This window comes from Chiloscyllium plagiosum, unplaced genomic scaffold (genome assembly GCF_037043375.1).
Source record: "Chiloscyllium plagiosum isolate Xiang-an unplaced genomic scaffold, Cpla_swu_hap1 HiC_scaffold_29, whole genome shotgun sequence".
NCBI classification, from domain to species: Eukaryota; Metazoa; Chordata; class Chondrichthyes; order Orectolobiformes; family Hemiscylliidae; genus Chiloscyllium; species Chiloscyllium plagiosum.
The window spans coordinates 11509008-11535197 of record NW_028270167.1 but is presented as its reverse complement, the minus strand read 5'-3'; the positions used below and the strand labels follow the sequence as shown (position 1 = coordinate 11535197).

Here is a 26190-nt window from a genome sequence, read left to right as displayed (position 1 = left end):
GTGATTGGAATGAGGGTCAGGTAGATTTCATTGCGACTGAGATCCCTGACTGGGACTGTTAACCTAGGCCAATCAGAGAGTCCTGGCTGACAGGTAGAAACAGGAGTCTCAGAGATTCTCATTCCTCCAAGGACTGGCTCTGAGATAGCTGGTCAGAGTCCATGTACTGTGCATGTGTAAATAAAGAGTGACTTGCTGATCGAATATGGGACCGCATATAGTTATTTCAATTGCTTTCTTATATATTGTTACAATCTTATGCAGATCTTCAGGGCAATGGAAAAACAGTCAATATTAGTACTAGCCATAACTTAATGACAAAGTTGAAATTTTAGGACAATGGCTTTTATGGTACTTTCTCTGAACTTTGGGAATTCATTAGAGGATCCTATGGAACCAGGGGGGTTACAATGAGGTCAATAGATTTCAATTAACATGTCACAACAATTGTTTATCCATGTGTTATCTCTGTTAAACCTGCAATGTCAATAAGACATTCAGTGTGACCAAAGGGAGATGGAACTCTATCAATATTTGTGTGGGGTCCACACACAGAAGGGTTATAAACTATTAATTTTTTCAGCATTGTGGTGCTACGTCTTCAGCAGTTTGGCAGTGGAATTCTTTCTCTAACCTTTGCTATTCTTTATCTCACATGCATCCTTTAAGGCCCTCATTGAAACTGTTTGGCGAAGCTGTTGGTTAGTTGTCCTAATTTATCATGGTCTTATTGTCTGAAGCAGGGTCACTAGTTCCAAAGTGTTAACTCTGTTTCTCTCTCCACTGATGCTGTCAGACACACTGAGTCTCTCCAGCAATTCTATTTATGTTTCAGATTTCCAACATTAGCAGTTCTTTGCCTTATATCAATAGTTGTTTGGAATCATTTTTTTTGGCAATGCTCCTTGTGAGTTCAGCTGTTTACTTCGTTAAAGGCACTATTTAAAACATGGAGTTACATATCCCCGTAAAGATCGACTGAAATCAATTTCCAAAAATGCTTATCTGCATTTACTTATCATTTAAAATTAATTTATAAAGAAAGAAAATTATAAAATTAAACTTTAAAAAAAATGTTCACCTTTGAAAATTTGCCTTAAAAAATTCACCTTAGTTTGCAACTTTGACAATCGATAAAGTTTAAGCTTACTTTTAATTGTTGGAGTGTTTTAGGATTGTATTTGAGAAGTTAACTCATTAGGAGGTGACAAATCTTAATTAGATTAGATTCTCTACGGTGTGAAAACAGGCCCTTCGGCCCAACCAGTCCACACTGACCCCCTGAAGAGTAACCCACCCAAACCCATTTCCCTCTGACTAATGCACTATGGGCAATGTAGCATGGCCAATTCACCTGACCTGCACATCTTTAGACTGTGGGAGGAAACCCATGCAGACATGGGGAGAATTTGCAAACTCCACACAGACAGTCGCCCGAGGCTGGAATCAAACCTGGGATCCTGGTGCTGTGAGGCTGCAGTGCTAACCACTGCATGCCACCCATAATATCTAGCTCAAGCTCCACAAAAAAAGATTTAAGGCAGACTTTTGAATGAGCTGTGGGAGAACAAATTAAATAGCAACCTCTACCTAATTTCCTATCATGAAAATTGAGAAAGACCAGAGGAAAAATGAAGAATAGGAAAAAGCCATCATTACTGTAAATCATGTTTATATAGTATCATATGTTTGATGGCAAGATTTTACTGGATTTTTTTTTAGAATTTGGATATTTACAATATTGGAGAGCCATGGAGTGATATTGTTAGTTGCACAGTAAACTTGGTCTTTGGGAAAATGCAAAAAGGACAAATAACTCAGCACATGAGTTATGAAAGAAAAATAGCTTAGACAGATAAAGATCGGAGTAGTCAAGTTGAATCTCGGAACAACATTCAATATTTATGCACACTCAAGGTTAAGCAAATCAGAAAAGGTGGTAATCCTGTCTTATTGATGTTTTCATGATTAATGTAAAGAATTGACTCCCCATGGAGCTGGTGGAAGTGAGTCACATTGACAAAAGTTGTTTATAGATACAATTTAAGCTGAGAAGATGTGAGAAATAATCTGGAAAGAAAAGTCCTTTGGGACCACCTGATGGATGGAGATCATTACGCTTCGTTCTGTAAAATTAACAACAAACATTTGCATTTAAGCAGTGCCTTTAATATAGTAGAACATCTGAAAGCATTTTACAGGAGCTTTATCAGATAAAATTTGACAACAAGCCACATGCAGAAATATCCAAACAAGTGATTAAAAGTCAATGGGGCAGTTTTAGAAAGTGATTGAAGGAAGAAAGGTGGAGTTGTTCAGGAAGAGAACGAAAAATGATAAAGCCATAGCTGGAAAGCTCAGGTTACAAAAATCCCAAATGTACAAAGATCTAGAAATATCAGTGCATGAGATCTTGGAGAGTTCCTCAGCTGGGGGAGGCTATATTTTAGGCAAATGTGAAACTGTATTGGTCAGTTTACATGTGTCTGACGATCTACCATGGCAGCCCAATGTCTTCTGAAGCTTAGAAAGCATCTACCTCTTTCGCCAAGCCTTCAATCATCTGCCCCATAATCTCCTTAATGTGGGTCAGTGTCAAATACTGTTTGATAATACCTCATGAAGCACTTTGGAATAGTTTACTACATTGCAGGTGTTATCTAAATGCAAATTGTGGATTGCCTCAGGAAGTTGTAGAAATAAATCCCAAAGTATTTGGAATTTTCTTTCGCCACTTTTTCCTCCACAGAGATTGCTACAAAGGAGAATGGTGCATGTGATTGCACAGCTTGAAGGACATGGTGAACATTGCTTAGCCCGATAGCCTCTCAACTTTATGTTACTTGCTCTTATGAAAGTGTGTTTGGATGATTAAGCGTGTACTTTGATGCAGTTTATAGTTTGCTATATGTTAGCCTGTGTAGCGTATACCACAGAACCTGTGTGTTTGTTGAGTCAGATATCTTGAAATGTATTTACAATACTGGTTACAATCTTACAGACTGATACAGATAGTCAGGGGTCTATGATAGATAACTAACTGATTCCATCACAACCGCAGCAAATGACTGAAGGTGAGATGGGTGTCTTTATGAGGGAATGTCTCATGTCATGATGTCATGTCACAGACCTGACTGGCCTTGGATTCATGCTACGATACTGATGGCACTGAATGGACGATGGACTGAATACCTGTTCAATTTTCACCAAAACATTATGAAGTCTATTCTGACATCTCAATGTATCTGAACGTTAATGAATTTTTCTGATGCACTTCATAATAGCTAAATACATCTTTTCAATGTAAGATTTCCATTAACTGCTCTCAGGAGGAAAATCAACACCATTTTCCAATAATATTCTGCCAGAAGTTAAATGAAGCACTCTTTAAATAAATTTAATAAGACATTCCATTCACCAACTGGATTGTGTATAACAGGGCTCCCCAAACTGGTGGTCAGGATCCTGAGTGGGGTCGTGAGCTGTTATTTGAAGTTATGGGTTCTGATGCAGCAATGGCCATCATGGTGTTTTGCAGTTACAAATGTTGTCCTCTCTCCCCTACCAGAGCACATACAGTTCTTACTAAATGATCACAACCATTTTCAAGCCTCAAAATGGTATCAGAGTGGGAAAGCTATTGGTTGTAAGTAAGGGAAATTCCAATTTGGAACATGCATTACGAAGGAAATGGAGTTTGTTGTTACACCATAATTTACATAGCAAATTATAGAATGACTTGAGTTGTCTGAATGACTGAATTAGCGACTGTTGAGTTTGCAGTGACCGTGCCTGGATTATGATTAACCAAAATAATTTTCCATATGACCATTGCTTCCAACAGAGTAAATAAATCTTTTCTGTCAGCTTGGGCAGGGTTCAAACTTAGATCTTAGAACTAAAATTGATTACTTTTGTAGATAAGCTATTGAAGAGTACTTCTTCTCTTGGTACTGAAATGTAGCATATGTTTGTTTAAAACCTACATGTGATGTGGTAGATATCAATAGGTAATTTTAATTCAGAGTGATGCTTTTTAAATGGGGTATATATTGAATTGACTTCATTACAAATCTTGTAAATTTTCACCTCCATTAACTTATGCAGAGAATGGTGACTAAAGAGACCAGAGTTCTTTAGTCACCATTAGTCACATATAAAGCAGTGCTGAATACCCACATGGTCTCAGCATGCATTGAAAAGAGAATACTACCCGAATTGTAGGTAGGACAAGCATGGTGTTATATGGACTGAATCAGGATGCTACGTGCTTTGAAATCAGAATATTGTTGCTACATTATGTCATTAAGGGTGAAACTGGTTTCTATTGATGTTAAAATCAGGCAAGTTTAACAGGAGTTGCCCATTCACTCTCATCTGTTTTATGCTGTTGACAAGCTTCAGTTTCCCCAAGTTGCTTTCCATTGGACAGTGAGCTGAGACATCAGGCTTGGAATGGGATTGGATTTACAGGAGTCCTGACAGAGACCCTCCTTTGGTCGATACTGGACATTGAAACACTGAGACAGCAAGTTGTATAGATCAAATAAATGTTGATTTCTTGAAGTTGTTTGCGTCAGAATAAAATGTCACGTGTATAGAGACAAGAGGGTTTTTGTATATCCAAACATAGCGATTGCGTGGCTGTATCTAGAATAGGAGGGAAGGCGGTGTTGTAGTGGTAATGTCACAGGGCGAGTAATCCAGACCCCCAGGGTAACGTCGGAGGACTGTGAGTTTGAATCCCACCATTGCAGATGGTGAATTTGAATTCAGTAAAATAACTGGAATCAACAGTTAGTCAAATGGTAACTACTGTTGAAAACAATCCCATCTGGCTCACTAATGTCCTTTGGAGAAGGAAATCTTCCAGTACCTTGACTGGTTTGCATGACACTCTCAGACCCACAGAAATGTGGTTGACTCCTAACCTTCAGCCTGCCATCGATACTCACATCTCATGACAAACATGAGAAAGATGCTGATGCTATCTACACTCAATTAAGGACTACTTTTTCAGCCAGATGAAGTAGGAGCCCATAAATTCTATTGAACCACCATCTCTAAGTCACCACTACACTGGCCAAAGGCAACAAAGCATCTTATCATTGTCCAGGTGGGAAACAATGGGACAGTTCCAAAGATGAACTTCCTTGACCGCCAACAAAAGAGAAGATAGACAAAACAAAATAGAGGCTGCCATTTATGCCACAATGCCAGCCAGATTCTAGATAACTCAGCAATACTTTTACATTCCGTGCTTGCCTGTTTTCAGTTCTCATTCATTGGAACTAGGTGATAATCAGGTTCTGTCTAGCTGCTAGTGCCCACTGCAGTTGAACTCTATCATGCACAGGGCCAGCTTTGCTCTCCCCACAAAACCTCATCCACCTCCCATTTCCCCAGTGCCTCAGGGTCTATTGCATTGCCTCGTTGTCTGCTTCAATAGAGCAGAGCATGGCACACGAGGATGATGTGCACTATACTGGAGGTTTCCACTTCCCACCCACCCCCACCCCTCCATCCCACCCCAGTCTGGTTCAAGCATGAAACCACATCTTCAACAACTTCATCATCTGCTCTACCATGGCCCTGGTCAAAGCACAGGCAGCATTGAACCTACACTCCTCAATCACTCATAGGGTTGTGCAGGTGGTCTGGCTCAGTTTCTTTCAGCATTGAACAGACTAAAACCTGTCCAACTCTTAAGAATAATATGTATTCCTCATTTTATCCATTATTCCCCCATTAACCAGCCTTGTAAGGCACCAGGAGCCTCAAACACAACAGGAAGCCAAGAGTGCTCCAGGATGTAAGTATCACAGCAGCTGCTAGGATTGTGAGCACAACCTACCAAGAAGTGGAAACAGTGACCACCTGGACATTAATGGAATATTCCCCCTCTTATTGTGGAGTGGTAGTGTCCCTAACCCTGGATCAAAAGGTCTGGGTTCAAATCTCACCTGCTCCAGAAGTATGTAATAACATCTCTGAACAGATTGATTAAGATAAGTAGGTTAAATAAAAAAAAACCCTTCCTTTTGATGAATTCCTCAGCACTGTAGTACAGAACTCTCAGTGCCATATCTGAGCAGTAAACGTTCCTGAATCCCACTGACCGCTGTAGCACTGTCTAAAACGTCGGGAAATAAAATGCACAGGTGTCTTTGGTCGCTGTCCTGTTGCATTTGAGCGATCCCACACAAATCACCTCTTGCTCCCTGGAAGGAGTCAGCTGCATGGAGGTTTAAAGTCCTTTCATAACCACTGGGAGACGACAGATTCCCACTCAGGTCCCACTCCAGAATCCAGCATAGTTCCACCACAAAGTCCCGAAAGATACGGAGCCTGCACCCGCATTGTACCTCACCCACTCCCAAGAAGTCAAGTCCGAGTCAAAAAGACTCAGGCCCTGCTGTCAACTCCTGAGTATCCTGAGGCGCCATGCGAAGGTGATTTCTCCCTGAGCTGGGTGCTTCTCATTCTCCATAGCAGCATGCTCGCCATCAGTCCTGGTCCCCTACATCCCCCTTCGCTTTCTTCGGGAGCAGCCCCAATGATCCACATCCAACCAGTGGCTGGGTGCCTGACTCTTGCTGGCAATGACCTATGTTGGGAACTGAAGCAGCAAAAACAAAATCTGAGTTCTGCGAGCAGTCAGTGATGCCATAGCCTGCAGGTGAAGGCTGCTCATATTCCTCCAGTCAGTGAGGTATGCTGCACCCTAATAATGAGGGCCATGTCTCCAACTTCCATTCAGCTTCAGTCTCAGTGTGTGCACCAACTTGGGGAAGCTGCTGCCTCAGCTGAGTGTCCAACACGTTGCATCAAAAATGGCTACTGTGTTCCGAACCTCTTCCTGTCCCAGGCCCACACCGATGTCAGATGGTGAAGTATTCACCTCCATCTCTCTGGGCAGCCTTTCTTGTTTCACAAATGATGGTCGGTTTTGACCAGCATTTGCCTCTTTTTATATCATTGTTGGTAATGTCTGCATCACTGAGATTCCAATGTTCAGTTTACATGAAGTGATGTCATGGAGTAAACTGCCTTTGACCAGCAATTGAAGCCGAATCACATTCACTCTGTTTGCATTGTAAATGGCTGACAAAATGCAGGGGTTTTCAACTGCATGCTTCATGGATTTCCCCTATGATGTCCTAGGGTCCAGAAGATGTGGGTCCCCCATTTTCATCCATCAATTGGACACTGACTTCACCCATTGTGATATTGTTGTCCCAGCTGTTTTCCTATTGCAGTTAGCATTTAGTGAATGGTCAGGACAGTAGAGAATGCAGCTCAAGGTGGACGCTGTCATTGGCTGGTTCCGATTGGTCATCAGGTACCTAGGTACTAGTACCTCCATGACCTCAATAACTCATTTCTACACATATCCCTTCCCTACACCCACCCACCCCCACCCCATCTGGATACCCAACACATTGAACTTTGCCTCTGCTGTTCTCCTCACCCTTGAACCCTGACTTTGTACCTTAATGGTGCCTACAGTGGTCTTCCGGAATCTCCCTGTCAAAACACAACCCCCCACCCCGTACCCTACCATGCCACCAAGTGCTGTTCTGCATACTGCTCTTAAATCTTAAGTTTCTCCCTATCACTGTTACTCAACTTCACTCTTGACTGCCTCACTCCTTTTGTCAATGAGCCCCCAGTACCTCTTCAGTGTTCCCCATCCTCAACAACCAATGTACAGGCTCCCCAGGGCAGGTCCCACTTGGATCTCTCATTGATTTCGACTGACAGTCTCTAGACATTACTGACCAAGCCTCTGACCGGTACTTTGGAGTTCTTCAAGTGATGATACGTGATTCCTCTGACCACTTGTGATGCCACTTCAGAACAGCCCATTGGCCATCCCCTGGGCTGTAATTGAACATCATACAGTGTGGAATCAGGCCATTCGGCCCAAAAGGTCCACACCGACCCTCCGAAGAAGAACTCAACCAGACCCATTCTCCTACCTTATTATCCCATATTTATCCCTGGCTAATACGCCTAACCTACACATCCCTGAACACTATGGGCAATTTAGCATGGCCAATTCACCTAACCTGCACATCTTTGGACTGTGGGAGGAAACTGGAGCACCCAGAAGAAACCCATGCAGACACGGGGAGAATGTGCAAACTCCACATAGATGGTCGCTCGAGGCTGGAATTGAACCCGATCCCTAGCGTTGTGAGGCAGCAGTGCTAACCACTGAGTGACTGTGTCCAGCCCAAGTGGAACTGACCATGGCTAAGCCATTGGACTGTGCCTATGAGTGATTGTACTGGGAACTCCAGATAAACTACGGCTACCCCTCGATTGCACCAGACCCCATCCACCTTCTGACATGACCATCCTGTTGAATAAATGAGCAGTGTGTTTGCCACACAGGCAGTTGGCACGTGTTTTTGGTGTTAGGTTGATATATTGGTGCACTGGACAACAATACAATTGCTAGTGTACTCTACAATGCAGCTCTGTACTTCCTCAGTGTCCTGCAGAGAGGTGTCCTGACAGGTTGGCTATTACTAGATGAGAGGGGTGTGTAGCTGGTGGTCTTGTATCATGCCCTCTTGAATGTGGAGACTCAGCAGGTACCTTTGCTGAATTCCATTTCGAGAAGGCTTGGCATCTCGTTTGCTTGCAGTGAGAAGTAGGATATTAATGGGTTGGGTATGCTCAGTAATCTGATATGACAGGCAACTTGCAGCTGCCCACCTAGAATCAAATCACCAACACTCAGGTTTATTTAAAAGGTGCAATGAGTTGCTCCCAAATTCAAGATAGACCTCGTTGGACTTATTGAGTGGTTCTGCACATTTCCTGCCATAGTCCACATTATTCAGGTCCCTTTAAGATTCCACCCATTGTATTTTTGGTACCATTTTCATAAATTACATCAGTCTTATTCGTATGTTATAATCTGGATTTTACAATAAAACAAAACATCCTTCTCCACATGAATTTGGATGTTCAGTCACACAATGTAAGTGCAAAAAGTAGGGGTCCAATGAAAGGTTGTGACTTATCATGTAGCAATGTGTTTCTGACATTCCCCCCTCCCCCCACCATCCCCACCCCCCCCCCATGACTATTCCTGCTTTCTCCGACACTGTTGTTCATGACAGAGCTAGTAGCTGTCTTTCTCAATGACTGGTTGCAGTCAAAGATTTATTTAGTTTGATAATGGTTTATTTCTTTAAACAGATCAGAATGCTTATGGTGAATAACCAGCCGCAGCTCCCAGAGCTCTACCTGCAACATCCAAATACAATAACTGCTGCAGCATGCAAATTAATCTGGTTACATATTTGCATCAAAATTATTCTGGGCGAGGGGGAGGGTTTGTATTAGTTTAGTGGGCAGTTGCACAACAACGGTCTGTCATGTCAACTGATACTGTACTTCATTCCTCAGTTTGGGGAGAATTATGGCCATTGTCCCAAGAATTAATTTCTGGCTTTGTACCATACCTGCATGATTTTCTTGGTATAGCAATGTGGAGATGTAATTGGTTCACGCTTATCTCAATTAGTGTTTTTCTTTTTTTGATAACTGGCATTTTATTTTTGAAGATTTCCTTATTTGTTTTCTCACAAAGCCAAGGCTATGCTCCACAATATTTTTCATAGAAACCAAAACATATATTTGCTACAGCACAGAAAGAGGCCATTTGGCCCATTGAGTCCATGCCCACTCTCTGCAAGAACAATTTAGCTGGTTCCACTCTTCTACGCTTTCACTGCAATTTTTTTTTCCTTTCAGGTACTTATCCAATTCCCTCTTGAAAACCATAATTGCCTGCACCAACATTTCAAACAATGCACTTCATTCACTGTGTAAAAGTGCTTTTCTTCATTTTAACTTTGATTTTTTTGGATGAGCACCTTGAATATGTCCCTTTGGATATTTCCCCTTCCAGCAACAGAAACAGCATCTCTCCATCTTCTCTCTCATGAACTCTCAGGATTTTCAACAGGTTTATCAAAACTTTCTTCAACCTTCTGTTTTCGAAGGAGAACAATCCCATTTTCTCCAATCTATCCAAGTAACTGAAATTCCTCATCTCTGGAGCTATTCTTGTAAATCCTTTTCACCTTCATATCCCTCTGAAAGTCTGATATCCAAAATTGGACACAATATTCCAACTGAGGTTTAATCATAGTTTTATAAATGCCCATCACCTTGCCTTTGTAGTCTATGGATTTACTGATTGTACTGAAAACACCAGCAATTGCATTTAAAAGTACCTTTTCTCATTCTTCTCTTGTAGACTGGAGCTAACTCTTCTCAAACACCGGCTTACGTCCAGATGTCTGGTAAGTACAATTTTTTGCCAAAATACTTCCAAAATACCAAAAACAAAAGAAAGGATACTAATAAACTCAAAACATTTTATTATCCGTTGGACTCATGGTGTGATTCATGCGAACATGCTAGTAATTTCAAATATTCACATATACTTCCAGTTATAGAGTCATAGAATCCTACAGAATGGAGATAGGCCCTTTGGCACAAATGGCTCCATGCCGATCAAATATCACTTCTCATCCTTCTACTCTCAAATGAGTTTTGGACTAACTTGCTCGACCTTTCCTCTTGTGACAACCACTTCATCCCATGAATTAGCTCAACTGAATCTTCTCTGAACTACTTCCTATATAGGTATATGTAAGGCCAAATGGCCTGTTTCCACACTGTAGGGAATCTAATCTATATTCATCTTGAAGAGATCAAAACTGTGCAATCTCATCAATGCCCTGTACAGTTGTTGCAAGAGTTATGACTAAGGAATTTGTCCATGCAGTGTATTGTCATTTTTGAGGAAAAGTTTATGGAATCAATCAGTTCTTACTGCTTGCCGAAGGTAAGCTGTACTGCTGACCAATCACAGTCTTTCTGTCTGGTCTGAGTTTAATCAGCAAAAATTAATCTGTACCCTTATCTCATACTGTTTAAATCGGTGACCCCTTTATAGGATTGTTTTCTTGCATCCCAATCCCATGTGTCATAGAGTCATAGAGTACTACAGAATAGAAAAAAGGCCCATCAATTCTGTGCCAGTCAAAATCAATCACCTAACTACTCTATTCCTATTTTCCAGTACTTGGCCCATAGCCTTGTATGCCTTGGCATTGCAAGTGCACATCTAAATATTTCTTAAATGTTATGAGGTTTCTGTCTCTACCATCCTTGCCCTTGCACTTCATGTCTCGTTTTAGCATGAAGTTCTTACTTCTGTACTTGCTCTTGTCATGGAGATGGCTAAATATTGAGGGAAATTAAACATCTTAAACAGGTACTAAAAGGGAGTGTCAGATGATTAATAAAGATTCAGTCACACCTTATTTGAATACCAACATATTTTTGGTTGTTTGGTGTCACTGAAATACAGTTGTACTTAAAGGATGAAACCTGGTGACACCTCAAAGGTGCTTTGAAACCACATTAGTTTCGGCCCCAGATATTGGATAAGGATGCATACAAACTTTTGATGAATGCGTCCAAGAGTGGATAAGGAATAAATAAAACATTTGTCGAGGTGTTACTGAATGACTGTAAGAGATGCTTGACTGTAAAGCAGAAGTCTTCGTACAATTAATCTTGCCTTTCTGATGAGTACCTGTCTTCAGTTGCCACTCAAGCATCTTCTAATGCTGCTTTTAGCTAAGAGGAGCTGAAGGTGTTTTCCAATAGGAAATGGTTTTTATCAATGAAAATCTAGGAATCCTGAACTTTAGGATTATCATTATTGACACATGAATTAGATTTTTTTTAGATTAGATTAGATTAGATTAGATTACAGTGTGGAAACAGGCCCTTCGGCCCAACAAGTCCACACCGACCCGCCGAAGCGCAACCCACCCATACCCCTACATTTACCCCTTACCTAACACTACGGGCAATTTAGCATGGCCAATTCACCTGCACATCTTTGGACTGTGGGAGGAAACCGGAGCACCCGGAGGAAACCCACGCAGACACAGGGAGAATGTGCAAACTCCACACAGTCAGTCGCCTGAGCCGGGAATTGAACTCAGGTCTCTGGCACTGTGAGGCAACAGTGCTAACCACTGTGCCACTGTTATTTTCAACTTAAGGTATGGGAAGGATGTGGAAGCTTTAGAGAGGGTGCAGAGGAGATTTACCAGGATGCTGCCTGGACTCAGGGGCATAATTTATGAAAAAAGATTGAGGGAATTAGGGTTTTTCTGATTGGAGTGAAGAAGGGTGACAGGTGACTTGACAGAGGGGCACAAGATGTTGAGAGGCGTAGATAGAATGGATAGCCAAAGACTTTCTCCCAGAGTAGAAATGGCTATCACAAGACGGCATAATTTTTAAGTGATTGAAGGAAGGTTTAGGGGAGGTTCTTGTCACAGAGAGTGGTAGGTGCATGGAATGCACTACCAGCAGAGGCAGTAGAGTCAGATACATTGGGGACATTTAAGCGACTCTTGGATACGCACATGGATGATAGTAAAATGTAGGGTGTGTAGGTTAGTTTGACCTTAGAGTAGGATAAAAGGTCAGCACAACATCGTGAGTTGAAGGGATGTACTGTGCTGTACTGCTCTATGTGCTATTTAATAGTACAAATACTATGATCAATTCTATTGGAGAGAGGGAGACCTCTAAATAGACTACTAAGTTATTTTAATTCTGAAATAGTTTTTCAATGCATTTAATACGCATTAAAAAGAACATTTGACACATTTGTGATGAAATCTCTCATTATTTGGTAGTTAGAGGTTGAGGGGTGACTTTTTAGACGCTTATAAAACCATGAGGGGTGTGGATAAAGTGAATAGCCAAGGTCTTTTCCTCAGGAGAGTTCAAAACTGGAGAGCGTAGGTTTAAGGTGAGAGGGGAAAGACTTAAAAGGGACCAAAAGAGCAACTTTTTCACACAAAGGGTGGTGCATGTGTGTAGCGAGCTGCCAGAGGAAGTGGTGGAGGCTGGTACAATTACACCATTTAAAAGGCATCTGGATGGGTAGATGTATAGGAAGGGTTTGGAGGAATATGAGTCCTCCTGCTGGCACATGGGACTAGATTAATTTAGGATATCTGGTTGGCATGGACAAGTTGGATCAAAGGGTATGTCTCTTTGACAATTGATATGTGAAACAACAATTTCTTCAGTGTAACAACAATTCTTGTTTCTTTAATTAAAAGGGTATCACTGATTGCTAGAACAGTATTGAAATGCATTTAAAAAAAATCCTCAGAATATTGTTTGAAAAGGATTGTATCAATATTTCTAAGTATTTCCCTAAATATTTAATGCTGGCCAATCATTATGCAAGGACCAAAGATCTCACACTGAATTGGTGTAGATTTCACAAAAAAATCTTTCCATAATAGTTATCAGATGCCCCGGGCCGATTCTTTTTAAAACATTTTAATACAAAAAGGGGCAATGTCTCTGGGGAGAAATAATACACAGCCAATCAATTAATTTGGATACGTTTCTCTGGAGCACAGATTAGGAGCAGCATTCTCAGAGGTTCGGAATAAAATTATTATCACGACCTCACACACCTCACAGAGAATGATGTCTGCTACAGAAAGTGTTCAAGGCATAAATGATGTCTGACCTGGATGCAATAGGTAGGGAAGACAAATAACAAAACATGGTGAAGAGTAACAACACAGAATGAGGCCACACCAGAAACTAATTTCTGTCAGGTGTAGTGGGATTAAAATTATTACATGCTGTCTCAGTGTCCATCAGGAGTAAAATGGGCGCCAAGCAGGCTAACTTAAAAGTGGGATAGCTGGCATCTGATTTGCCTCGGTATTGGTTTCACTGCCTACATTGTGGGGCCCCTGGAAAAAAGACCCTTTAATATAAAGCATAAGCAACAGGAGCAGGAGTCAATGTTTCAGCTGCTTGAGCCTGTTCCATCCATCGGTAAGGTCCTGGTCACATTTTTACAGCAACTGTACATTCCAACCCGACACCCAGAACGTTTGATTTCCTTACAGTGCTAAATTCTCTTGATTGCGGTTTTCAATATATTCAAAGAGCAGTCACAGCCATCTGGGAGGGGGAATTATAAAACTTCACAGCCCATTGAGTGAACAAGTATTATCAGTTGCATATGTCATAGTCATAATTGTAAAGAGATTTTAATCAGTAAGGGAATTAAGGGGATAAGGCAGGATAGTGAAGTTGAGGATTATCAGATCAGCTGTGACCTCATTGACTGGTGGAATGCTGTTGTCCCAAGGGCTTATGTCCTAGTTCCACTTTTATGAGCTATGGCCTTATGATAAATGGCTCACTCCATATCCTGAGACTGTAACCCCTGGACCTATACTGTCTGGCCTCAATCGTCTACCTAGTCAGCACTATAAGCATTTGGTATGTTTTGATGAGAATGTTAATGTCTGTTGAACATTACTTTTTAAAAATGAGACCCCAGTGTAAACAAAGACACTGGACCCATTCATCAGCTACCTCTGTAGCCACCATGTGGAGAATGCTTTGAAAACCAAACAAAACATATTCCTTTCGAGGGAGCATGGCCTGCAGAATCCATGAGAATCGCAAACAATCCTCTCTCCCCACTTTCTGTAGCCACCTCAAAGACCCCCATTTCTTGGGATTTACCTTAGGATTTCAATTGATGAGGCAGGAGATCTATTATTACTCTTCCCCATTCTGGTGGGCTGGCTATGGAGGTATGACCAGTATCAGTCACCCACCCTAAGTACTCAGTTGAGACCAGTGGTGACCAATTTCGTTTGATTGTGGGGTTCATTGTTTCAGACACTACTACTTGTGCAGCATCTGATGTTAGTACAGAACAATCCCATTCGCCCTTCCACTGACTCCCAGTAGAGGCAGTATGCACCATCTACGAGATATATGGTAGGAATTCACCAAAGATGCTTAGGCATCACCTTCCAAACCCACTACCACTTGCATCTAGAAGAACAACAGGTACATGGGAAGACCACCAGCTGAAACTTCCTCTCCAAACCATTTAGCATCCAGACTTGGAAATGTATCTCCATTCCTTCAGATTCATTGGGTAAAATTCTTGAAGTTCCCTCCCTAACAGCCTACCTACAGTGGGACTATAATGGTTCAAGACGTAGCTCATTACCACCTTCTCAAGAGCAACTAGGGACAGGCAATAAATGCTGGCTCAGCCAACAATGGCCACATTCCAAGAATGAATAAAAAATGTCACAACCAATATTTATTCCAGGGTCTGCTCACATCACATCTAGTAACAATAGCTATTTTGTGATTTTAGTTTGACTAATGAGAGCTAACAGAAATTTTAATTTCCTAAATGGCTAAAATCAAAAGAAAAATGTGAATTTGAACCTCATTGGAGAGAAATGAGTGATTCCCTGAACAATTGATGTTCTTAAAACTCTCATTTCCTTATTCAGGTTTTCTGGTTATTATTAATTGTAAATTTCATGGCTAAGCTGAAATGGATAATAACACGCGTCTTTTCTTTTTGAATAGGCTCCCATGTAATACCTGGTTATTATGGTGTGAGAAGGCCATATCTATCAGATTCTGAGCTATCTCATTGTCATCCGTCTAAGCAGTACACTGCAGATGTATACTCATCTTCTCTCAGTGGGAAGTCCCTTGGATGTGATCCACCGGGTGTCTCAGGGTATCAACCCCTGTTTGACCCCTACTTCACTGAAACGTTTGGAGATTACCGCACATCAACATTCCCATCCATGGCAAATTCCATTTTCACGCCACAGGCACCCCCACCTCTCATTCCACCTTTTCCCAATGAGTCATCACATTTTTTGCTGGTATGTAATCATTTACTTTTGCCTGGTATTAATGGCTGACCTAATCTGATTGGCAATGGGGTTTGACAAAATCCTCTGGACATGTAGTTGAACTGAATGGTTTCTAGCTGGGGAATCCAGACTTGAAGCTGCCATGACACATTGTGAACTCATACACGTTGCATGAATGATGGATTTTAAGAAAGGGTCACTCGACCCGAAACATTAACTCCGATTTCTCTCCACAGATGCTGCCAGACCTGCTGAGCTTCTCTAGCAATTTCTGTTTTTGTTTCTGATTTTCAACATCCACAGTTTTTTCATTGACTTATGGATTCTTGCTTCTGAAACTAAACTGGTACTTTAACTCACTCAAAATCTACCCATTTGTACAGAGGCCCTACGACATCCTGCAAGCTTTCTTCCTGAATTTTAAAAGATCCAGACAATTAAAGTTAAAAATCAACACTTTTGATTTACACAGTGCGTTTAATGTAATCAATCAGTGCCTCATGGAAGCATTATAAAGCAAAGTATGACACAAGGTCAAGTAAGGACATATTGGCTCAGATCTTTGCAGAGTCAGCCAACTCTGGATTACTTTAGAAAGTGGGATCTGTTTCTAGAATTCCCATCCCTGTTCCCAGGTGCTGCCAATTTTCACTGGAATGACATAAGGCTGCAGGTAATTTGCCAGCTTTTTGCATCCACCACCAGATGGCTCCATTGCAATGGTCGGTATCTTGTGCACTGTTGCAGTTATCAGGGATTCTGACAACTTCTCAAGGACTCATAGTTCATGGTGCCTCAGAGGAGTCGTGAACCATAGTCTGGATTCAGGACCTTTTGAAAGGTAAGTTTAAAAACCTTTACCCAAGCTTCCCACCCCCATATCTCTCATTCCCGCTTCATGTTCCCAAAGCCAACTCATCCAGTATGTTAGGTGAACAGAGCTGTTTAATGGCAATAATAAGTCTTGAAATACCGATGTAAATCAACACCAATTCAGCAATCTGTTCTGTAAAGCCTGCTGCTTTTATAACTCTATAAAATATCAGACATTTGTAATAATAAGCTGGCAACCATATCAGCAAACAAAACAAGAAGGCCTCATTATGAATGCTTGGCTGAGCTCCAAAAACTCATAGTGGATCAGCTCATCTAGGGTCTGTTTACAATAGTAGAAATGAAATGTTAGATGTGATCAATAGACATCTTGTGAGGTTCTAACATGTTATTATTTCTTTATTCTGTTTTCCCTGATGTCTGCATGTTTATTTGTAAAATGATAAGAGAAGTAAAGTGGGGCAAAGCTTTGGTGATTTAAGTTATGCATGGCAAGTTCTGTTTGATATTTTAATGATTTTGTAAGAGCAGTAATTTGTTTAAAAGCATATTTTTAGGGGCATTTCAAGATTTGTCATTGTTAGTAAGTGGGTGATTGGTTCTGTCCATAGTGTACACTGAGTGATTAATTATGAAAAATGCAATGGGGCACGAAGGAGCATGAGAAAAGTGAAAGGAATTGGAGGGGGCTTGAGCAGTGGGAGGAGGCTGAAGTTGAGGGTTAGAATACCTAACAACCTATTATACAAACTTGGTCAGAACCCCAGACAATCAGGGTAGGGCTTCCAACCAGTTGGCCTAATACACAAACAGCCTTGTGCTATATTCCGTCCCTGCCTCACCTGAGTGAAGTTAGTGAACGTAGGGCCCAATGAAGCAGAGATGGGTCTGCTGAGTTGGAAATTTATTTGATTCAAGCTGCTTTGCTAAGTGACAGAAAACTGGTCCATGATGACTGATGACCAAAGGTCAAAGAGGTAGGTCTTAAGGAGTGTCTCAAAGGGGCAAGCAGAGAGGTGCAGACATTTAGGAAAGATATCCCAGCTTCTAGGCATGAACAACTGTCTTGATGGAGCAATTCAAATCACAACATGCAAGAAGCTGGAATGAGAGGAGTGCAGATATCTCAGAGGGTCTTTGATTTGAAGAATATTTCTTCAGAGGCCCATCCGCCCTACACTATTCCATTTTCATCAATATGTTGATCCAATGACCATTTAAATGGCCTTAAAGTTGGTGAGTCTACTACTGTTGCAGGCAAAGTTGAGAGTGTAGTGCTGGAAAAGCACAGCAGGTCAGGCAGCATTCTGTTGCAGGCAGACCGTTCCACACCCCTACTACTCTCTGAGTGAAGAAACTACTTCTGACATCTGCCCTATATCTATCACCCCTCAATTTAAAGCTATGTCCCCTACGTTTGCCATCACCATCTGAGGAAAAAGGCTCTCACTTTCCACCCTATCTAACCCTCTGATTATCGTATATCTCTCAATTACATCACCTCTCAGCCTTCTTCTCTCTCACGAAAACTACCTCAAGTCCTTCAGCTTTTCCTCAGAAGACCTTCCCTCCATACCAGGCAACATTCTAGTCCATCTCCTCCGGATCCTTTCGCTAATTACCAGGGTTGTCTCTACTCCCCTTATTGAACAAGGGAACATACTTGCTATCCTCTAGTCTTCTGGCACTATTCCTGTAGACAATAATGGCATAAAGATCAAAGCCAAAGGCTATACAATCTCCTCCTTGGCTTCCTAGACAATCCTAGGATAAATCCCATCAGGCCCAGGGGACTCATCTATTTTCACACTTTACAGAATTGCTAACACCTCCTCCTTGTGAACCTCCATCCCATCTAGTCTAATAGCCTGTATCTCAGTATTCTCCTCGACAATGTTGTTTTTTTCCAGTGTGAATACTGACGAGAAATATTCACTTAGTGCTTCCTCTATCTCCTCGGACTCCACATGCAACTTCCCACTACTATCCTTGATTGGCGCTAATCGCACTCTAGTCATTCCTTTATTCCTGATATACCTATAGAAAGCTTTGATTTCAAGTTCCATGTTAGGGACTATAACCTGGTTTCGTGTGACTTCTGACATAATTAACTTAAGTGATGCATGCTTTTGACTCTGTGCAATTAAAACCTGGAGCACTGCATTAATTTCTGTTAAAAAAAAAAGCCTGTTATGGAGCTAAAATCTATTTGAGAGAAACATGACACTCCATACTTCCATACTGTCTGCATTGAAATGAATTCAATTGGTGCAAATACCTGATTGACCTTCATTTGAATTACTGCCAGAGCATGCGGTATTGTCAGCTATAGCAGAGATGTTAGTACAGAACATCTGATAGTGGGGGCTGGGACCCCATGGGATGTTTTAAAGTGAACAAAGAACAAAGAAATTTTACAGCCCAGGAACAGGCCCTTCGATCCTTGATCTAAAATTTTGGGGTCCCGAGCCCTGAGATGGCAAAGTTAATACTAGTGTGCTCGCATGGTCCCTATACCCAACAATGTGTTTGGCAGTGTGTGTGAGATTCTTGCATCAACCCCTTCCTGCCCCCTAACTTAATCAGGTATAATTTTCTTTACTTCGGGAATCTGATGCGGTTACCCCAACCCAATTTTCCTGAGGACTCCCCTCCCTCACACATCACACCTGCACATAATTCTCACTCCATTGTCTCCATTAAATTCAGTTTGAAGTTTCTTATTGTAGCAGAAAATAAGAACAGTTGTTGTAATAGTTTTCTAAATGTGAGGAAGGAGCTACATATAGCAAAATTAGCAACCCAGGGCCAAATTGCTTGTTAGGTATACAGATCCTCTTTCAATGCAATCTACAAAGCTGCAAGCTTTAACATATTTGGGAGGTATAGATCAGCTCTGAGCGTATTTGTATATACAACGCAATATGTTGGTCATTCTGTAGCTGAATGTCCACAGCACTTGCAGAGAGCTACGCACCTGTTCCTATTACAACAGCAGCAGCAGCTGAGCTATTCAAATCCTTACCTGAAAAATATTATTTGCTGCCAAGATAATCTTGCTTATCCTGTCATGAATCATCTGGTAAATAGCTATTGGTGCACAGTCACGGGCGCAGCTACATCAAGGGAAGAATTGAGCCTACATCATTGTCATTAGGAAAAACTTAAAACAACTAGATTTACATAGAATTTAGAAGCAAGAAAGAGGTCATCTGGCTCAACTGACTTATTTTGCTGTTTGTTTTTCACATGTCCCATCAGCTATAAAACCCATTCCCACTTATCTATGACTTACACATTTTTATATATCTGCAATCAGCACTGAATATGAATAACCTACACTCTTGTATCTATGATCTATACAGTATTTATATAGTTATAATCAACACTATGTATCTTTAACACAGGCACGCACACACACACAAAAGCACGCAGAGTTTATGACCCCCTACACATTATTTATATATCCATAATAAATACTATGTATCTTTAATCCACAAGGATATTGTCTATGATCTACATAATACTTAATATCTGTAATCAACACTATGTACCTAGAAGCCATGCCTATATATTAATGATTTATAGGGTTTTATATTTCTATAATCTATCATAAATCTATCATACTTGGTGCAACATAATGCAGATATCTCCATATTGATTCAGCTATGCAGCCTTTCAGTGGTCGTGTTTCTACTCAATTTGTCAGGGTCCTGGTTATTTCTGGTATGAATGATTGTTTCTTTTGTAGCTGTGGGTAAGAGTGGTATAAAGTCAGTAAAGGATATATGACTGATACCCACTGACATTTCCTTTTGAGTAACTATACCTCCTAGTCCTTTGTTGCCTTTCTCCCTCTTGCTTCCTGTTAAAGACATAGCCAATATTTGTCTCAACTCAGTCCATGTGATAGTAAATTCCACATTCTCACCACTCTTTGAATCAAGATGTCCTCACTTCTTTATTGGATTTTGTGACCTACACCACTATAGCACCAAAAATTTAATTACTCTATTTCTTCCTCATCTCTCTATCATTTGTAGTCCCTCCGCCCCACTTCTTGCAGGACAGCATGCTAAGGAGCTCATATTCCAGGAGCTATCTCATTGACCATTTTCTACATATCACCCCAAATAATAAACATCATTCAGCACAGACACAAAGATCCTCTCCTGAGATGGTATCCACACACAGACACATAACTTCCAGCAATGCTGGATGGGAAGTGATTTTATTAATAATTCGTAGGATGTGAGCATTACTGACGAGGGCAGTATTTATTGTCCAGAGGGCAGTTAGGAGCCATATCGATGTAGGTCTTTAGTAACATGCACGCCAGACCAGATAATGATGGCCAATTTCCGTCCTCAAATGGCATTAATGAACCAGATGGGTTTTTACACAATTGATAGTAGGTACATGATTGATATTAGATGACTTTGTGTCTTTTAAACTTCAGAATGTTTATTGACTTCATATTTTACCATCTGCCCTGGTGGAGTTCAAACCCATGTCCCCAGAACATTAGTTCCTGGATTACTAGTTCAATGACATTCCCATTATGCCTCCCCACAGAATTAGGAGCAGGAGTCCTCAACAACTTTTCCTCTCCATAGTATCCTTCCTCTGCTCAGCCAGACTTCTCTAACTCCTATGTCAGATCTGAATGAAATTGGGTGAACTCTTGGTTGCCGAAAGATAAACCTCTAGGACCTTCGAGCTCTCTTAGCACTGTTTATCTATTGCGTGTAACCAACTCAGCTTCTGAAGACAGATTGATCAAAATCTTTGCTACTGAATATTGATGAGTATTTTTTATTGAGATGATAACTAGCAGATCGTTGAAATAAAGTGATAAAGCAAAGTGTTTTTTTAAAGGCTCTCGTTCATTCTTCTGACTAAATACATCCAGATGCTCAATGTTTTTTTGTGTAGTCATTTTGCAATTTAATGCAGTCTCATTTAATGAAACTTTAATAGTTTCATATTTCATTGACAAAATATGATGTTTCCATCTGATTCTCACCTCGCATTCCTGGCAATATTTGTTCCTGAACTAAACAATTAATACATTGACATGTTGGTGTTTTATTAACATTCAGAAATTAGCAATGTTGTCCATTTATGTATCCCATCTGATTTTTGAATGTGAATTATTTATCCCTTAAATGCAGCAGCAGTCAGGGGCTCATATGTATGAATTTTCATAGTGACTCTTAACATTTGAAAATGGGTTTTATGGCCTTCATGAAGTTGTTTGTGACTCATTGCAGTATATGAGGTGTGTATTAAAATGTGTCTTTCTTTCAAACGTAGAGAGATTCATGGGAAAGTGTTCCAGACAGTGTCACACAGGGCGAAGGGCTTTGTGACTCCCTCCAGCAAATGCAGGCAACTGTGAGTAATTGTCAATCTTCACACGACCATGGCCACTCTCTGCCTTGTCTTGACTCCAGCTCTCCAACTCAGTACAGGAGTACCAGCCGGAGCAACAACATGTCAAGCCAGAGCTCCCAGCCGTATCCACTTCACCCACTAGAGGAGATGCACTTTGCCTCCAGTTACCAGGCTGCCTCAGCATACGGATGTGCTCCTTTTATGACTGTACCATCGGAACTAGCTGCCAAAGTGGTCCATCTCTCACCTGAAGAATCTTCTGACATAACAACCACTTCAATGCACGATGTCTCCTCTTGGGGAAAGGAAGACACCAGCAATACCTGGCCTTTGTATGAAGTCAGACGGACTTATTAAAATATCTCATGTGGCAATTACATTGTATATTTAGCTGGAGGAAGGGCCGTGTATGTGCTTTTTCATGCTGTTGTGTGCTTATCATAGGATGAAACTATTGAAATAATCCATTTCTAATTTTGCAATGGCAAAGGATTGTCAGACAATTGCTATCTATTTCACTTAGTTGTAGTGTGCACTATCTATGTTTAATTGGAAATGAGGAAATGTAACACAAGCATTCATTTCAACTTTGTTAAAGCTGGCCATTAACAGGCTATAAGTTAGTGAGCTGTGGTTTGTGACAGTTAGCCAACTGAGTAACATCTGGGTGAATGCATTTGGTAAATGAGAATGTTTAGAATTAAGAGAGAAAGGAGTAGATCATAAACTCCTTGAATCTGTTCTACCATTCAAAATGGCTAACTCTTCTTTCTCCATATATTTCCTTGAGACATCAAACAACTCAATTTTGGACAAGAGCAATCACAACCCTATCAGGTAGAAAGTGTTGATTTATAACTCTGAGTGGTGACCTTTCTCTTTGGCTCAGATCCCTTCCCCTAAACTTTTGCTTCCATGCTCTAGATGCACAGGAAACAACCCATCTGTCTGCATTATCAAGCCTTTCAGAATCTTAAATGCTTCTGAATTAGATTAGATTAGATTACTTACAGTGTGGAAACAGGCCCTTCGGCCCAACAAGTCCACACCGCCCCGCCGATGCGCAACCATACCCCCTACATTTACCCTTTACCTAACACTACGGGCAATTTAGCGTGGCCAATTCACCTGACCTGCACATCTTTGGACTGTGGGAGGAAACCGGAGTACCCGAAGGAAACCCACGCAGACACGGGGAGAACGTGCAAACTCCACACAGTCAGTCACCTGAGGCGGGAATTGAACCTAGGTCTCTGGAGCTGTGAGGCAGCAGTGCTAACCACTGTGCCACCGTGACGCCCACTAAGAGATCTATGAGATCACCTCACTTACTTGGCCTCATGTCACAGAGTTTATTTAGAGGGAGAGAAGATTGGTTCAAGCCGGTTTCTATCTAACATACCAAGAAAAGGGGTGACAGTTCCCAAGTCCCCTCCCACTGCTTCTCACACAAGCCTCTGCCAGATACTGATAACATGGCCCCCACAAAGAAAACAAAGAAATCTCATTGGAGTGATTGACAGTTTCAAAATTTGAACTTAACCATCATAATGGTGCCAAAGTCTAATCTCTTTGGTAGCACTCAGAGACATTCTTCTATGAGTATATACATAGAAAATCTTATAATAAAGTTAGAAAGCTATTATAACTCCAAGTCTCTTTGATACTGTGGCTCTTAGTAAGACCAGTGCAGGAAGTAAAGATTGAAGCAAGTACAGCTGGTATTTAATTATGTCCCATGCTTCATTACACAAGTGAACATACTGTGACCATACACACTGCACACAGAGGGTTCTCAGTGCTTAATGAATTATATTTGTGAACACAAAGCATGCACATAGCTGTATTCAGATATCATGACAGACACTGACCATGATGCCAGGTGACCTATAACCATTTCCAGACCATTATGAGGTTGTAGTCTTGAAATTTGTCAACATATTGCTATATATTTTCATAAAGATACTGTAGGTAATCTTGTTTAATTGCTAGCTTTATTTTGATGTTGGAGTGTAGAAGGGTAGATGCCAGTTAATTGAACCTTGTAAAATGTTGACCTTTACACAGAAGTGCTATTGACATTGATATGGTCACTACAAGCATCCACAGTAGTTGATACCAGTGAGTAACATATTAGTAATTTAGAGACGCCGGCTAGGTGAATATATGGAATATATATCCAATGACACATTATTTTCTGGTTTTATAAGTAAAAGTTTTAACTGTAAGTTTTATGTACAATTATTATTGCTAAAAACAGTTCAACACTGGGTCTGTAATTGTACGGAGACCATGGATATGGGAAATGGAAAATGTTTCATTAGTGAAATAATTGGTGACCTTCTGTAGTTATAGCAAGGAGGATGGAACTTGAGCTGCCACATAACCATGTTATAGCTAATTTGAAAGTGCTTGTTGCTGACATTGGTTGTGAATGTAGGAACACAGGGGCAGGAGTGGCTCATTTCGCACCATGGTCTGCTGTATCATTCCAGATCATGCTGATTGTTCATCTGGGGTGGTGAAGGTATATGCAAATTATTATGTGGAACTGAATTGTAAACATAACATTTTGTGTGCATTCACATGTAAATGTCCAGAATGATAGTTTTTACATCCATAAAAAGATTGGGATGAGAGTAAATCGCTAGCAAATTGTACATTTTAGCAAATTTTAGGTGTCATTTTGCTGTAACATAGGTTGCCACTTTTCTATTTTCTATTTTCAGCATCTGCACTAATTTGCTCATTGGTGAAGCTCTCGACCACCCATTTTGACCAACGACAATTGTTAATTTGATCGATTAGCCATGGCCACAGTCATTCTCCATTAAACTACCCAAAATGTCTCCAGCTGAACGTAACATTTCACTCCCATGCCAGAGAACTAAGCCATGCCCTCAGTAATAATAAGCTCTAAATTGAGGGTATGACTAATGCATTAGACAAATCAAATCTCTCTTGTACCTGTTGGAATCTAAATGGTCGCTTTCAGATGTTCCCTGCCTATTGCCTGGCTGGAATTACTTTGAAGGTCTCACCACTAGTTTTAATTCCTCACTCCTGTTTGTTTACTGCAGCTATGAATTGAATCTAAGATTTAGATCTTGTGTAATAATATTCAAGTGTATGTGTGGTTTAATGAAGGAGAATAAACATATTCCCAAAGGAAATGCTGAACTGACTAACATGAGAAATATTTTCACTAATAAAGTAACAGGTTATATTGGAATTCTAAGTGTTACTTTTCATCAGAGATGTCACTCCTAGCTGGTATCTTCTTGTGCCACGAGTTTTGCGTCACCCGTCGAGGTTGGTTAGCTCATTTGGCAGAGTGATAGGTTGAATTCTGAAGGGCTCTCAACCTCTCCCCTCATCTCAGGTGTGGTGACCCTCAGGTTCATCTCACCACCCACTCTCTCTCTCCAAGTGGCAGCCCTATGGCCTGTTAGGCTGTGCTGACCACTAGATCTGAACTTGGTGTGTGTGAGTGTAACATGAATCCACCTTTGTACATAATCAAAAAAATCAATCTGCGCACAAAGTGAATTTATTTGTACACAAATACAATATGAATGAGCACTTTACAATCAAATATCAAAACTTCCTTGGGTGTTAGTAATCAAACTAATGGGGTAAAACCTCCTTGAAACTAAGTGGTATTAACTCTAGCTAAAGTAACAACATGTCAATGTCATAAAGTCATAGTCATAGAGTCATAGAGATGTACTGCATGGAAACAGATGCTTCGGTCCAACTCATCCATGCTGACCAGATATCTCAACCCAATCTAGTCCCACCTGCCAGCACCCGGCCCATATCCCTCCAAACCCTTCCTATTCATATACCTATCCAGATGCCTTTTAAATGTTGCAATTGGACGAGCCTCCACTACTTCCTCTGGCAGATTATTCCATACACGTACCATCCTCTGCGTGAAAATGTTGCCCCTTCGGTCTCTTTTTTTTATCTTTCCCCTCTCACCCTAAACCCATGCCCCCTAGCTCTGGACTCCCCCACCCCAGAGAAGAGACTTTGTCTGTTTATCCTATCCATACCCCTCATGATTTTATAAACCTCTTTAAGGTCACCCCTCAGCCTCCGATGCCCCAGGAAAAAAAGCCCCAGTCTATTCAACCTCTCCCTATAGCTCAAATCC

At 41.0% G+C, this 26190-nt stretch overlaps 1 protein-coding gene across 1 annotated transcript in view; it reads left to right on the top strand.

Moving 5' to 3' along the window:
- The window catches only part of LOC122540629 (POU domain class 2-associating factor 2-like), a 50282-nt gene extending 25025 nt beyond the window's left edge, over positions 1-25257 (top strand). The window contains exons 3-5 of the mRNA XM_043676601.2: positions 10283-10328; positions 15502-15809; positions 21951-25257. Coding sequence (XP_043532536.1) covers positions 10283-10328; positions 15502-15809; positions 21951-22388 — 792 coding nt within the window. The 3' untranslated portion in view covers positions 22389-25257. The remainder of the gene's footprint in view (positions 1-10282; positions 10329-15501; positions 15810-21950) is intronic.
- The last annotated feature ends 933 nt before the right edge of the window (positions 25258-26190 follow it).